The sequence below is a fragment of the Trichomycterus rosablanca genome, chromosome 9, assembly GCF_030014385.1.
Source record: "Trichomycterus rosablanca isolate fTriRos1 chromosome 9, fTriRos1.hap1, whole genome shotgun sequence".
Classification (NCBI taxonomy): domain Eukaryota; kingdom Metazoa; phylum Chordata; class Actinopteri; order Siluriformes; family Trichomycteridae; genus Trichomycterus; species Trichomycterus rosablanca.
Window position 1 is genome coordinate 24,009,821 of NC_085996.1, and position 14,631 is coordinate 24,024,451.

The window sequence follows — 14,631 nt, forward strand, 5'->3', positions numbered from 1 at the left end:
ATCCAAAAATAAGCATATACAGTACATACAGTAATTTCCTGTTTTAATCACAGTGTTAGATGTGTAGTGGTGAAAAGGTAAACAGAAGGGTATTTTTCCCCCTCTAGGAATTTGTAGTAGCTTACACAACCCCCTCCCTCTGCTTTAGTTGAGCTACGGGCAAAGATCTCCAGCATAATAAAGCAATAAGCCACGAGAGGCCGTGCATTACTGTGATTTTAGCACGGGGATGACGTTTTTGGCACGACGCGAAGCGGAGTGCCTAAAACTTCTTTCCCCGTGCTAAAATCATAACAGTAATGCACGGTCTCGAGTGGCTTATTGCTTTTATAAAACGGCGGTCAACATAAAATATAATAAATACAACAATGTTTAATTCATAAATGTATTTATTGTGTATAAACTTACAATAAAGCATTCTTCCACGACGCAAAATAGTTCGATTAACAGTGCTGCTAGGCAACATGAGGGCGAAAATAACATTAATTTTTTCTATTCAGTGGCGTATTAATATGGAATGATGTGAGGTGGTCATAGGTGTGCGTTTATGGGGATTTTACAACGGCTTCGAACGCGGCTCAGCCAATCAGATTTTAGGACCGGAACTATCCGTTTTATAACAGCCATTTACAGACAAGTACAACACACTGTAAAACACAAAGCCAAAATCCAGCCATGATCTTTGATTACATATTGGAGTATCTTAATTTACAGAGCTGCCTGATTGGCATATTTATTTTCCTTCTGCTTATTGATATCATCAAGAATAAAAATCCATCCAACTTTCCACCAGGACCCATGCCTCTTCCCTTTGTGGGAAATGTCTTCACTGAACTTGATTTCAAGACCATAGACAAGGTGAGGTTAAAACATGTTCAGCTTTTTGTATACTTCGTGATCTAGAGCTAGATTTAAAGAAACCTTCTATGTATTTAAAATAAGCATTACAAAAAATAAATATATATCTTTCTTTGCCTAATGCTCTAGTCAACTCATTCTTTCACAAATGTTTGTAAAGACAGACTGCATGTCTAAGTGTTTCATTTTATACACCTGTGGCAGTAGAACTGAATGAAACATTTGAGTTTAATCATTAATAAGTGTGTCGCAATACTTTTGTCCATATAGTGTATGTTGTGTGTGGGTTTCAGGAATACAGATGATTGTGGTGCATTTTACTGCTAACTGTTTACTGTGTAACTGATCGTCATGTTGCTTTTAAGTCAAACTGGATTGTTTTTTTTTTTTAAATAACTGCTGCTTTTCTTTTATGCCATTATTAGTCTGTTAAAATCTTGTGTAGTGCTCATGTCTGGGGAGTATTTGTGGTTTTAATAGTTTTGTCCTTGAGAACCTCCTTTACTTTCATCATGATTGTTTGATGAAACTTGTTACACTTAATTGTTCTAATCATTGGCAAAATTTTTATAATTACATCAATACATATATTTAATTATATTCTGTCATTTTGCTGCAGCTTGCTGAAGAGTATGGAGAGGTTTTCAGTCTACGATGGGGCAGTGAAAAAGCTGTGTTTATCTCTGGGTACAAATTGGTAAAGGAGGCCCTTGTTACTCAGCTGGACAACTTTACCGAGCGTCCTGTTGTCCCCCTTTTTCACAAAGTCTTTAAGGGCCTTGGTAAGTAAAAAAATACATTTTGGCTAGCACATACAGTCAGCTCCAGAATGCTTGTCTCTCTTGTGAATAATGTATAAAAATGTATTTTTAAATGTCTTAGCAATTTATTCATTTTTAAACTAAATCCAGTATATTATTATTATTATTTTATTATTAATATTTTATTATTATGTTGGCCTCCCTGTAAAAGAATGCAAGTGTGTTTTGGCCCCTACATTGACATAATGATGCTAAGGCAAAAATTACTTCAAGGATCATGGTTGAGTATTTAAAAAAGTCAGTAGCACCAAGTCTCTAAATCTACAATTAGACACAATCTAACAAACTATTTGGAAAGCAAAGCCAGAAGTTTTTTAGGCAACAAACACAGAGGAGTATGTAAAAGAACTACACCCACTGGTGAAAATGGTAAAGCATCTGAGACTGTTAGGGTCTGTTTTTCCTTTAAAGGTCTTGGGTAAGTTTTTAAAATACATGGCTTTAAGAAAATCTAGCAGCCTTTACAACGTAGCAAAACCAAGCGGTAGTTGGATTTTCTAGCAAGATAATTACTTTTACTTTCTTCCAAATCAATTAAAAAAGGTTGCACAACATTTTTGTAAGATTAATTAACCAAAAGGACATTTTTTACCCATTTAATTGTTTACTTTAGTTCAATTGGTGTATTTTCAGTGTTTTTAAGTATTATCAATTATGCAATATCACACGAGAGGGAGTGCTCTTATACTAAATATAAGCACACTGTGATTAGGTACTGCGCACAAGGCCACAGGCCAAACATAATCAGTGTGCTAATATTTAATACAACAGCATGGTATCAAGTGTGATATTGCTTTTATACAACAGTTTTGACAAGCACCATTTATAAGTTAACAGTAATAAACGACAATGATTGAATTCTTTCTTCAACTATTTCTTTTTTTTTTTAAATGCCGGCCCCGGCCCCGGCTCTGATTAAGGAGAACGAAGTTAACCCACGCCCCCCCTTGGCAGCAGCTGTATGCATTTTGTCACCTACACTAGACGAGATCAGCTGCGAATCAGCTCTGTGTACAGAGAGACACGCCCTGATCAACGCACTCTTTCCCCGTCTCTGTGCATGTGCCATCAATCAGCCAGCAGAGGTTGTAGTTGCATCAGTTATGAGAGAGTCCCTATCTGGCTTAAAACCCCACCCATAAATCAACAACAGGCCAATCGTTGTTCATGTGGCTGCTCAGCCCAGCCGGCAGGCAGAGCTGAGACTTGATGCGATGTATTTGAGATCCCAGCTCTGGTGTGTTTTTACCGCTGTGCCACCTGAGCGGCCTTCTTTAACCATTTCTTTTACTCCATGAACACAAACAGTCCTGGATAGATACCAGGCAATACAAACATATTCCTGCACAGTAGATAGCACACCATGTATATTTATTTGAACATTTCCATTTATTGTGCAACCAGAAGAATAAGAGTCTGTTGAATTATAGGACTCATGATTTCTAGGATAGTCAGACAGTTTGTTATGTCTCTAAAAACTTTTTAGCCTTCTTTCCTCCCCTTTATCTATCCTGACGACAATTTACTAACTATTAACTAACTCAGTGGTCAGCAACCTATGGCACGCGTGCCAAAGCTGGCACGTGAAGCACGTTTGCCTGGCACACTGATTAGTAAGAGAAAAAAAAAGTTATTTCATGCTCAGGGCTGCGCCTTATTAGTTGGATCCGTCCTTACACCCTATGCCATATGCTCACTCCCGACAGCTTGATTAACCTTGACAAGCATAAATTACTCCACCTTAACCGCCTCCACCTATGGGCAGTTAAGGTAATTATGGCCTATGGCCAGTTAAGAGTAATTTATGCTAGTTAAGGTTAATCAAGAAGTCAGGAGTGAGTCAGCTTTAAATTTCATGCGAACTTAGTATAGCATGGCTGCTAAACATGCAAATGTAGATGTTCGTCCAATTCAACAAGACTGGACAGATTTGACAAAGCACCAAAGCTCATTTAGGGATGATGCTGACAAAACGGAATCAATCAAATGAGCAATTTCAAGGTACAAGAAACAGACAAGTGTTCTTCAAAATTTAAGCCATGGTAAAAGTTCACCTGATATACACCACAGATGGATCATCTTTGCAGAGAAAGTCAGGGACAGGGATCACACTGACATGTAAGTTTGATTAACTGATTAATTGGTTATGTCACATACATAGCAACAGTTTGTGCTATATGACTGTTGTATTCCATGACACACTTAGTACTTCATCTTCAAATTATTTTTTTTAATTGGCACAGAGTACGAAAAAAGTTGCCGACCCCTGAACTAACTGTTGTGTGATGCTTAATAACAATAATAATGTTACCTGCATTTTATGTAATTTTTCTTACACATTGCCTAGTTTTAGTTTAATGAAGACATTAATATTTTCTTTGTTATGTTGTGAAGGTGTTGCCCTAAGTAATGGGTACCTGTGGAAGAATCAGAGGAAGTTTGCCATAACACATCTGCGCTACATTGGTGAAGGGAAGAAGAGCCTCGAACTAAGCATCCAGCAAGAGAGCAACTTTCTGTGCGATGCCTTCAAAGCTGAACAGGGTAACTAGCCATTTAAATTCAGAAGATTAAAAAATAAGTAATCTGTTCACCAAAACGGTGTCTGGATCAATAACTATGGGAAAAATAAGAGAAAAAGAAATCACATATCAGCACTTTTTATATTTCTAATATATGTGACAGTTTAAACTAAAATATACATACAGTGTATCACAAAAGTGAGTACACCCCTCACATTTCTGCAAATATTTTATTATATCTTTTCATGGGACAACACTATAGAACTAACACTTGGATATAACTTAGAGTAGTCAGTGTACAACTTGTATAGCAGTGTAGATTTACTGTCTTCTGAAAATAACTCAACACACAGCCATTAATGTCTAAATGGCTGGCAACATAAGTGAGTACACCCCACAGTGAACATGTCCAAATTGTGCTCAAAGTGTCAATATTTTGTGTGACCACCATTATTATCCAGCACTGCCTTAACCCTCCTGGGCATGGAATTCACCAGAGCTGCACAGGTTGCTACTGGAATCCTCTTCCACTCCTCCATGATGACATCACGGAGCTGGTGGATGTTAGACACCTTGAACTCCTCCACCTTCCACTTGAGGATGCGCCACAGGTGCTCAATTGGGTTTAGTCCATCACCTTTACATTCAGTTTCCTCAGCAAGGCAGTTGTCATCTTGGAGGTTGTGTTTGGGGTCGTTATCCTGTTGGAAAACTGCCATGAGGCCCAGTTTTGGAAGGGAGGGGATCATGCTCTGTTTCAGAATGTCACAGTACATGTTGGAATTCATGTTTCCCTCAATGAACCGCAGCTCCCCAGTGCCAGCAACACTCATGCAGCCCAAGACCATGATGCTACCACCACCATGCTTGACTGTAGGCAAGATACAGTTGTCTTGGTACTTCTCACCAGGGCGCCGCCACACATGCTGGACACCATCTGAGCCAAACAAGTTTATCTTGGTCTCGTCAGACCACAGGGCATTCCAGTAATCCATGTTCTTGGACTGCTTTTTTTTTTTTTTTTTTTTTTATTTATTTATACAGGAAAATTTTAAGTAACATCAAAATATGCCACATTTAAAACTGGCCTGACTCAGTTAAAAACTGTTTTACAGCAGGTTCCTGTTCTGCAGCACACAAAACACAAAGAAAATCACAGAAACAAACTAACACCAAAACATACAAAATGACAAAGCATACCAAACATGAAATACAACAAGTACAAACTCACAAACAGATGGGGGGGGGGGGGGGGGGGGGGAGGTATTTACATTACAAACTTAGAATCAATGATTACAAATATAACTTTCCAACAGGTATCGTTTATATCCTTGTTTAAACTGAACACTAGATGTACTCATTCTTATATTATATGGAATCTCATTCCAGATTTTGGTGTATGTATGAAGGAAAGATCTATAACCATAATTATTTTTATAAGCTGGAACGGGGATAAGTACATTTGAGACCGACCTAGTGATATGTTCTTGCCTTTGATTAGACCTTGGAAATAAATCAATCAATGATGAAGAAGAATTGGTATGTTGAATCTGAAAATAAAATCTCATCGCATGAGTGTTTACATAATTCTGAAAAGTCAATGCCTTCGAATGTGTAAGAGCAGCACAGTGATGAGTCCAAAAGGGCAGATTGGTATGAATTCTATAAGCTCTATTATAGAGTTTAACAATTGGTTCAATAATTTCCTTAGTAGTAAGGGACCAAACAGGTAAACAATACGAAATCGTTGAAAGAATCACTGCATGTAAATATATATAAGAAACATTATGTGTAAGATATGGTCTAATTTTCTTATAAACATACAATTTCTTATTGAGTTTTTTTGTTAAATTCTGAGTATGATTTAAAAATGTGAGAGATGAATCCAAATAAACTCCTAAATATTTATATAACTTTGTAATCTTTAATACCTGGTGTGCATAACAGATGGGCTCTGAAACAGTTATAGATTTCCTAGAGGAGTGAAAATACATACATTCTGTTTTTTTTACATTTATAGTTAAATGATTCAAATTCAACCATTTATGAAGAGATTGAAGGTCAATGGAAAGTTTTGAATTTATTTCATCTGCATTTGGACCAGAAAAATAAATCACTGTGTCATCAGCATACAAAAGACAATTTGAATGTCTGCAGATTTTAGGAAGATCATTTATGTATAAAAGAAAAAGTAATGGACCCAAAATGCTGCCCTGGGGAACTCCCAGACTACATGCTATGGGAGAAGATGTTACATGATCAATTTTAACTGACTGGTATCTATTTGACAAGTAAGAGGAAAGCATCAATTTCACTGCAGAAGAAAAATTTAAAGAACAAAATTTATTTAACAAAATCTGATGATTCACTGTATCAAAGGCTTTACGAAAATCTATAAAGACAGCTCCAGTAATCTGTCCTTTATTAAGAGAAATACGTATTTGTTCAGTAAAAAACAATAATGCAGACATGGTTGATCGAGTAGAACGAAATCCATACTGAAAATCACTAAGAAGATTATTATTTTCAAGATAATGGCTTAACTGATTATAAAGAATTTTTTCTAATATTTTAGACATTACTGGAAGAATGGATATAGACTGCTTGTCTTCAGCAAACTGTTTGCGGGCTTTCTTGTGCGTCAGTTTCCTTCTGGGATGACGACCATGCAGACCGAGTTGATGCAGTGTGCGGCGTATGGTCTGAGCACTGACAGGCTGACCTCCCACGTCTTCAACCTCTGCAGCAATGCTGGCAGCACTCATGTGTCTATTTTTTAAAGCCAACCTCTGGATATGACGCCGAACACGTGGACTCAACTTCTTTGGTCGACCCTGGCGAAGCCTGTTCCGAGTGGAACCTGTCCTGGAAAACCGCTGTATGACCTTGGCCACCATGCTGTAGCTCAGTTTCAGGGTGTTGGCAATCTTCTTATAGCCCAGGCCATCTTTGTGGACAGCAACAATTCTATTTCTCACATCCTCAGAGAGTTCTTTGCCATGAGGTGCCATGTTGAATATCCAGTGGCCAGTATGAGAGAATTGTACCCAAAACACCAAATTTAACAGCCCTGCTCCCCATTTACACCTGGGACCTTGACACATGACACCAGGGAGGGACAGCGACACATTTGGGCACAATTTGGACATGTTCACTGTGGGGTGTACTCACTTATGTTGCCAGCTATTTAGACATTAATGGCTGTGTGTTGAGTTATTTTCAGAAGACAGTAAATCTACACTGCTATACAAGCTGTACACTGACTACTCTAAGTTATATCCAAGTTTCATGTCTATAGTGTTGTTCCATGAAAAGATATAATGAAATATTTGCAGAAATGTGAGGGGTGTACTCACTTTTGTGATACACTGTATCTCCAGTGTGTGTGTGTGATGTAACCTTTATAATTATTTTTGGTTCCATAGGTCCTTTTGACCCCCAGTTCTACCTGTACAATGCAGTCTCAAACATCATCTCTGCTTTAGTTTTTGGCCATCGCTTCGAATACCATGATGAGAAGTTTTTAAATGTCTTGCGTTTGGAAGCTGAAACTGTCATTTTGTCAGGTTCAACCAAAGCTCAGGTAAGTAAAGAACAATTAGATATTAATGGTATGAGAGCCAATTATTTTTATTTACCATTTTATAGAGCAAAAATATTACACTTGAAAGTATTCTACACCAGTATTGCTCACCACCCAAAAATGGCTTGTGAGTTTGTACTGAGAGAGCTGCAGAGGAGCTGATAACATAGTCAAATATATTAGAGGGGTTGAAAGGTTGAACTTAATGGTTAACATGAAATGGAATTACTATACGCTACACAGACACAGGGAGAACAGGCAGTGACCAGAAGTTCAACATCAATGACATGACATAAAAGACAAAGGTTATAAGAACATTTTTAAAATAATTTGTGAATAAAATTATGCCATACATTATGCTTAAATTAATTTTTTTAATAATGAACTTGATCTGTATACAGCCCCGGTTCTGGACTGCGTTGATATAACCTGCGCACACACAGCGTTACTAAGACTAAAAGTGAACACTACTTAAAATAATAACCAAACACTTTCTAATTCCCACGGTAGCAGCAGAAGCCGCTCGCCCTGTTACAGGTTCAGAGATAATTTAAAAAAATTAGCCTTTGCTTGCATTGCACTTGGGGGGGCAGTGAGAAAATCTGGGGGGGGCAATGCCCCCCCCCCCTCCTTCCCCCAGCCCCACCCCCCTTCCCCCAGCCCCACCCTAGCGCCAGCCCTGTCTGTATATATTATATGCTCAGGGTAGTCAAACTACTTTTTTCATCAAAATTAGGAGCTAAATTCCACTTAGGTAGCGCAGCGGTAAAACACATGCTAGCACACCAGAGCTGGGATCTCGAATACATCGTATCGAGTCTCAGCTCTGCCTGCCGGCTGGGCTGAGCAGCCGCATGAACACCCATTGGCCTGTTGTAGGGCTCGGGTATTAAGCCGGATAGGGACTCTCTGATAACTGATGCAACTACGACCTCTTCTGGCTGATTGATGGTGCCTGCACAGAGACAGGAAAGGAGTGCGTTAATCAGAGTGTGTCTCTCCATACACAGAGCTGATTCGCAGCTGATCTCATCTAGTGTAGGTGACAAAATACATACGGCTGCTGCCCACGTGTCGAAGGGGGCGTGGGTTAGCTGCGTTCTCCTCAATCAGAGACAGGGCCAATTGGACGTGTTAAAAGTCAGGAGAAAAAAGGGAGAAAAGGCATCAGCAAAATATATATATAAAAAAATAAAAAAATAAAATAAAATTAGGAGCTGAATTAATAGTTTCATTAATTATGACATTATGCCTACAGAGACCACCACACTAACACCACCATGTTTGACTGTTGGTACGTTCTTATGTTGGAATGCAGTGTTAGCTTTCCGCCATATGGAATGGAACCCATCAACAATATTATCCCTTCAGTCCTGGGGGGTTATCTAGATGTTTTGGGCAAATGCGAGATAGGCCATAATGAATCTGTGTGACATGCTGGAGTCACATATTAGCAACAGTATTGTAACCCTTTCCAGAATGGTAGGTTTCAACAACTCTTTCACATCTGTATTTGAATCTTTTTAGAATTTAGCATCTTGTACTGCCTTCTGAGACCTTCTAGTCTGCTTAAAGATTCTGTTGGAGTGATGTTTAGATTGAGCAGGTCTGGCAGTAGTCATACCTGAATGTGACTAGTAATATTACACCCAGTTATCCACTGAATTTGGTGTATTTAATCTATTGTTCAGAAGCTCATTAAAGCTAGTAACATTGTTCACCCACTATACAGTACATTCATTATATTGTTCACCACATACTAAGAAATGATTGTAACATATTGTTAAACATTTACATTTTCTCTCAAAATGGTATGATAATTATATAATTTCTAATGAAAAAACATTTTCAACATTTTCCATACTGGTCTTATTTGGCTCCCACTTTTGGATCCCACTGTATACAGTGCATTTTTTCAGATTTAACACTGTATGAATTATCATTAAGTACATTATTACATTAACCAATTTTTATTTTTGCCTCTTTGTGGTCTCTGGTAGTTGTATAACGCCTTTCCTCGCCTCTTTGAGTACCTTCCTGGCCCACATCAGAAGATGTTTTCTAACTATGCAAAGATATTGGACTTTCTAAGAGATGAACTAAGAAAACACAAAGAGGACTGGGATCCCTCAGACCCACGGGACTTCATAGACAACTACCTTGTAGAAATGGAGAAGGTTTGTTTAACATCATGTAAGAATGTTTCATGCACCTACACTTCTTATACCTTGTAAAAACCTGGTAAATAAGTAAATATATGCAAACTATGCTTTTTTCTTTTATTGATTTATTAGAAAAAGAGTGACCCTGAGGCTGGTTTTAATCTTGAGACATTGTTGATTGCCATGCTGGACATGTTTGAAGCAGGGACAGAAACAGCATCCACTACAATACGTTGGGGTCTTCTCTGTATGATGAAGTACCCTGACATACAGAGTGAGTGCACGCAAACAACAAAATCAGTAAAATCTATGATGTGTTGTTCAAATTCTTAAATCGCTTATGCTAGTACATATTGAAGCATATTGGAATGCAGTTATAATATTTACTACTAAACAGTTGTCGTTTCTCTTCAGAAAAGGTACAGGATGAGATTGATAGGGTGATCGGACAGTCACGCCAACCCAGCATGGCTGACAAGCCCAACATGCCCTACACCGATGCAGTCGTCCATGAGATTCAACGGTTTGGAAATGCTGTACCTTTGGGTTTTCCAAAAATGGCATGTAAAGATACCACACTGGGTGGATACTTCATACCGAAGGTTTGATTAATTTAGTCATAAAACAAATAATCTTTAAATTAGAAATTCCAGAGGTACAACATTACTGATGCATTTTTTTTCTATCATTAGGGCACATCTGTGACTACAAATCTGTCATCTGTGCTTAAAGACAAGACCATGTGGGAAACACCAGAAAAATTCAATCCAGGACACTTTTTGGATGATCAAGGCCAGTTCATAAAGAAGGATGCCTTTCTGCCCTTTTCAGCAGGTAAACTGAATATGAAGTGATATGCAGCTATTTGATTGATAAATTAAAAAAAACCTTCATTAACTACATTTGCAAAAAAAACCTCAAAACTCAAATAATTAGTAATTGTTTTATGGGTCCTTATGAAAACTACAATAGTGCCAGTAGCTCTGCATTCTGAACTATTTATCTGTTAAATGTGAGTGAATTCATTAGTAAGTGTCAGTGAGCATGTGCACTGAGATGTGCGTGAATGTCCTACAAGGCAGGTGTACAAAGTGCTACATCTTCAGTTATTTATCTTAGAATGTCTGACCTTCATAGTTGTCAAAAAAGATTAACAAATTTTGGCTAAACCAATAACAAATAACTGTACGTTACATTTCTTAATTTAACACATTGATGAATTATTTAAAGTATACAATAAGCTGAAAACAAGTGTGTGAACTTTAGAGCTAGTAAATTCTTCAAACGTTAGGTGATCAGGTTCATGTTAACATTAAAGGTGTTAATTGTAAGCCCCTTCTGATAAAAAAGGCACACAGAAAGATTTGTTCGTGTATATGAATTCAAAACACATTTCATATACAGTGGTACCTTAAAACTCAACGTCAATTGGTTCTGGGACTGGTGATTAGTTTAAAAGGCATTGAGTTTCAAGGTATTTTTCCCATAAGGATGTATGGGAAACCTGTTAATGCATTCCATGGTTTCGTGGACTTGCATATATTTTCGGCTAATGTAAAATAATGTGGTTGTTTTTGACACTTATACACTGAAAATAACACAAATATAATATAAAAACATTGAAATAAAAAGCTGATTCTTACAATTTCTTAGAACCCCAAGCTGTAACACAAGTTGAAAGTGAACAGTGAGGAAAATCTTTCAGAGTGAATCTGGTGGTTATTCCATACAAATGCATATTCGTCTTATATGCGCACTTTGATGACGAATTACCGCACCGCTCAAGCCGAGCGCCAAACAAAGCGGCTGTTCATTGTTAATTTGAAATTAAATAAATAAATTTTTTAAAAACAAACGGAACATGTTGAGTTTAAGAGAAACGTTAAGTTTATGGGTAAAATTTTTTAGTTTAGGGGATGTTAAGTTACAAGGTACCACTGTACCTTATAATAATATTTTTTGTGAATAAAGGGGTTTATTAAAACTCTAATAAAGACAAGGTAACTGATCCCAGTAAGACATACAAATGTTACTGTTTATGGAGTAATGAAGTTACACAAAATTATATAAAAATAAGCAGAAATCTTTAGAACTAGCTTATCTTTATTTTAGTGTTTCTATTGGAAAAACACTTCGTTCTTTTAAAAAATTATATACATTACAAATGATCAAAGAAGATGTGGTAAGTGCAATTGTTTATGTGTTATTTGTTTGGATTAAACATATTTGTCTAGGATTAGAATTGAAAGTCACTTTATGAGTAATTAAGGTTTTACAAAATGGCTTGTAATTGTATGTCACATTTATATGGATTGCTTATTGTACTTATTTGTTGTTGGACAGGAAGGAGAGCATGTCTGGGAGAACAGCTGGCTCGTATGGAACTCTTCTTGTTCTTTACATTTCTTCTACAGCGCTTTACCTTCTCCCCTGGTCCTGAAGAGAAATTAAGTCTGGATGGACAGTTGGGCTTCACTTATGCACCTCAACCCTTTCGCATGGTTGCAGTCTTAAGATGAGACCTCACAGACTAGAGGAAGTTGTTTTTTGTGAGAAACAGAGATTTCTGTGTGCAAAAAATTACCACTGTAAATACTACTGTGGCAAAAATAAAGATTGTTGATTTGTAATGCATTAATCACAGTAAAAAGATGGTTTTTTTTGCATTTTTACACTTATAAAAATAAGAATAAAAGTAGAATAAAAATACTGCACCATTTGTCTACCTGTGATTTGTGAATGCAGACTGTGTAGCTAACTGACTACAAAAGCTAAGCTATACAGAAGTAAGATTTCAGTGTTTTATTTACAATTTTCATGGTTATTTTCACATATTTAATAGCAGCCATTCCAGTCTAAATATTTACATTTACATTTATGGTATGGTATGGTATGCACTCTTATTCAGGTGCTTAAAATTGGCTCAAGCCAATCGTTGTTCATGTAGCTGCCCAACCCAGCTTTAACATCCATGACTTTGGTTGTAACCTAAAACTATGTACCCCTGGTCTTAAAAGCCTGCAGACCATTGTACAGATATGTATGTACCTGACATTCACATGGATTGCCCAATGCGATGTGCAGATTTACTGTTGCACAAGAAGAAAATAATGTCTGGGGGAACAGCTGGCTCGTTTGGAGTTCTTTATGTTTTTGACAGTTCCTCTGCAGTGCTTTACAAAATAAATGAGCATGAAGGCCCAACTGTGCTTCACATTTACACCAGAACCCTTCTGCATGTTTGAAAGAAAATATAATACCTTATATACTGAAACTAATGCCTGATAGACTCATGGAAGTTGAGGTTTTTGCAGTCAAAATACAATCTGTGTACAAAAAAGTACTAAAAATACAAATTTTAACATAAAAATCTACTGAGGGTGGCAAAAATAAACACTAGCTTTGAGACAGCTTTACATTTGTACAACCTGATTTTAAAGACTTCATCGCTTTAAAACACACATTTTATAAGAACATACAGAGCTTGATAATTATGCAAAGTATATGGGAACTTACAGTGAATTTCTGTGGGTAAGACACACACCTGTTTTTATACCATCATTCATATCTGGACTGCATATTCGATGTATGCGTTTGTTTATAATGAAATGATTCCATTGGCTAATAATTACGAACTGTCCTAACTGCTTGAGGTGCCTGCACAGGGCGGCTCATTACGGATAGGTGGCAACAGTAATAGAGAGATAAGCTCCAACTGCCACAACTGAATTGGGTGAAAAAGGGGAAAACTAATAAATAGAACATTTAAAAAAAAGACACTGGACAAAAATCGTATCCATGGGAGAGTTGCAAGAAACAAACCACTGCTGACCACAAATAAACACAAAGGCTTATCAAGCATCTAGATGACTTTCGAATAATATTGAGTGGACTAAAGAGTCAAAGGTACAGTCAAGGAAGACATGAGTCCCACTACATCTGGTGTGAATTAACCCTGCATTCCACCATGAGAACCCATCAAATATGGTGGTGGCAGTGTGATGTTCTGGGGCTGCTTTGCTTCTGCAGGACCTGGACAACTTGTCATAGTTGATAGAACCATGAATTCTGCTCTCTATCAAAAAATTTTGACAAACAATGTCTGCTTGTCAGTTTGTGACCTAACACTCGGGTGCAGTTGGGTTATGCAGTATAACAATAATGCAGAGCATACAAGCAAGTCCACTTCTAAATGACTCAAGAGAAACAAACCAAAGAACCTTACCAAGGTTGCATCTCTTTCGGGTCTCTCGATAGAACCGCCCTGGTACAGCGAATCATTCGAGAGACTGCATGACGCCACTTTTTTTAAGTGCTTTTCCTAAAAATTATAATGTGCAAAGATTCAGACAATCTGCAGAGATCTCAGTCCATGTATGACAAGAACGAAAACCACTACTGAATGTGTGTGGCCATGGGTTCGGAAATACTTCAGAAAACTGTTGCCACTTAACCCAGTCCACTGCTGCATCAAGAAATGCAAAGTCTATTACACAAAGAGAAGGCTGTACATCACTTCTGTGTGAAAACACCACTGAGTTCTCTGGCCCGATCTCAGATGGACTAAAAGACAGTGGAAATGTGCATGTTTCTGTTTGTTTTCTGGTAAAAAAGACAAATGGCAACAACTGGCATGGTATGCGGGTGCATCAGTGCCTATAGCATGGGTGACTTGCATATGTGTA

General features: G+C 37.5%; 1 protein-coding gene across 1 annotated transcript; it reads left to right on the top strand.

Moving 5' to 3' along the window:
* The first annotated feature begins 660 nt into the window (after positions 1-660).
* LOC134320625 (cytochrome P450 2J2-like) lies at positions 661-12,658 on the top strand. The gene is made up of 9 exons (XM_063002124.1): positions 661-858; positions 1,478-1,640; positions 4,074-4,223; positions 7,627-7,784; positions 9,785-9,961; positions 10,079-10,220; positions 10,361-10,548; positions 10,639-10,780; positions 12,290-12,658. Exons 1-9 carry the CDS (start codon positions 676-678, stop codon positions 12,463-12,465), a joined length of 1,479 nt encoding a protein of 492 aa, XP_062858194.1. The 5' UTR covers positions 661-675; the 3' UTR covers positions 12,466-12,658.
* Positions 12,659-14,631: the final 1,973 nt, after the last annotated feature.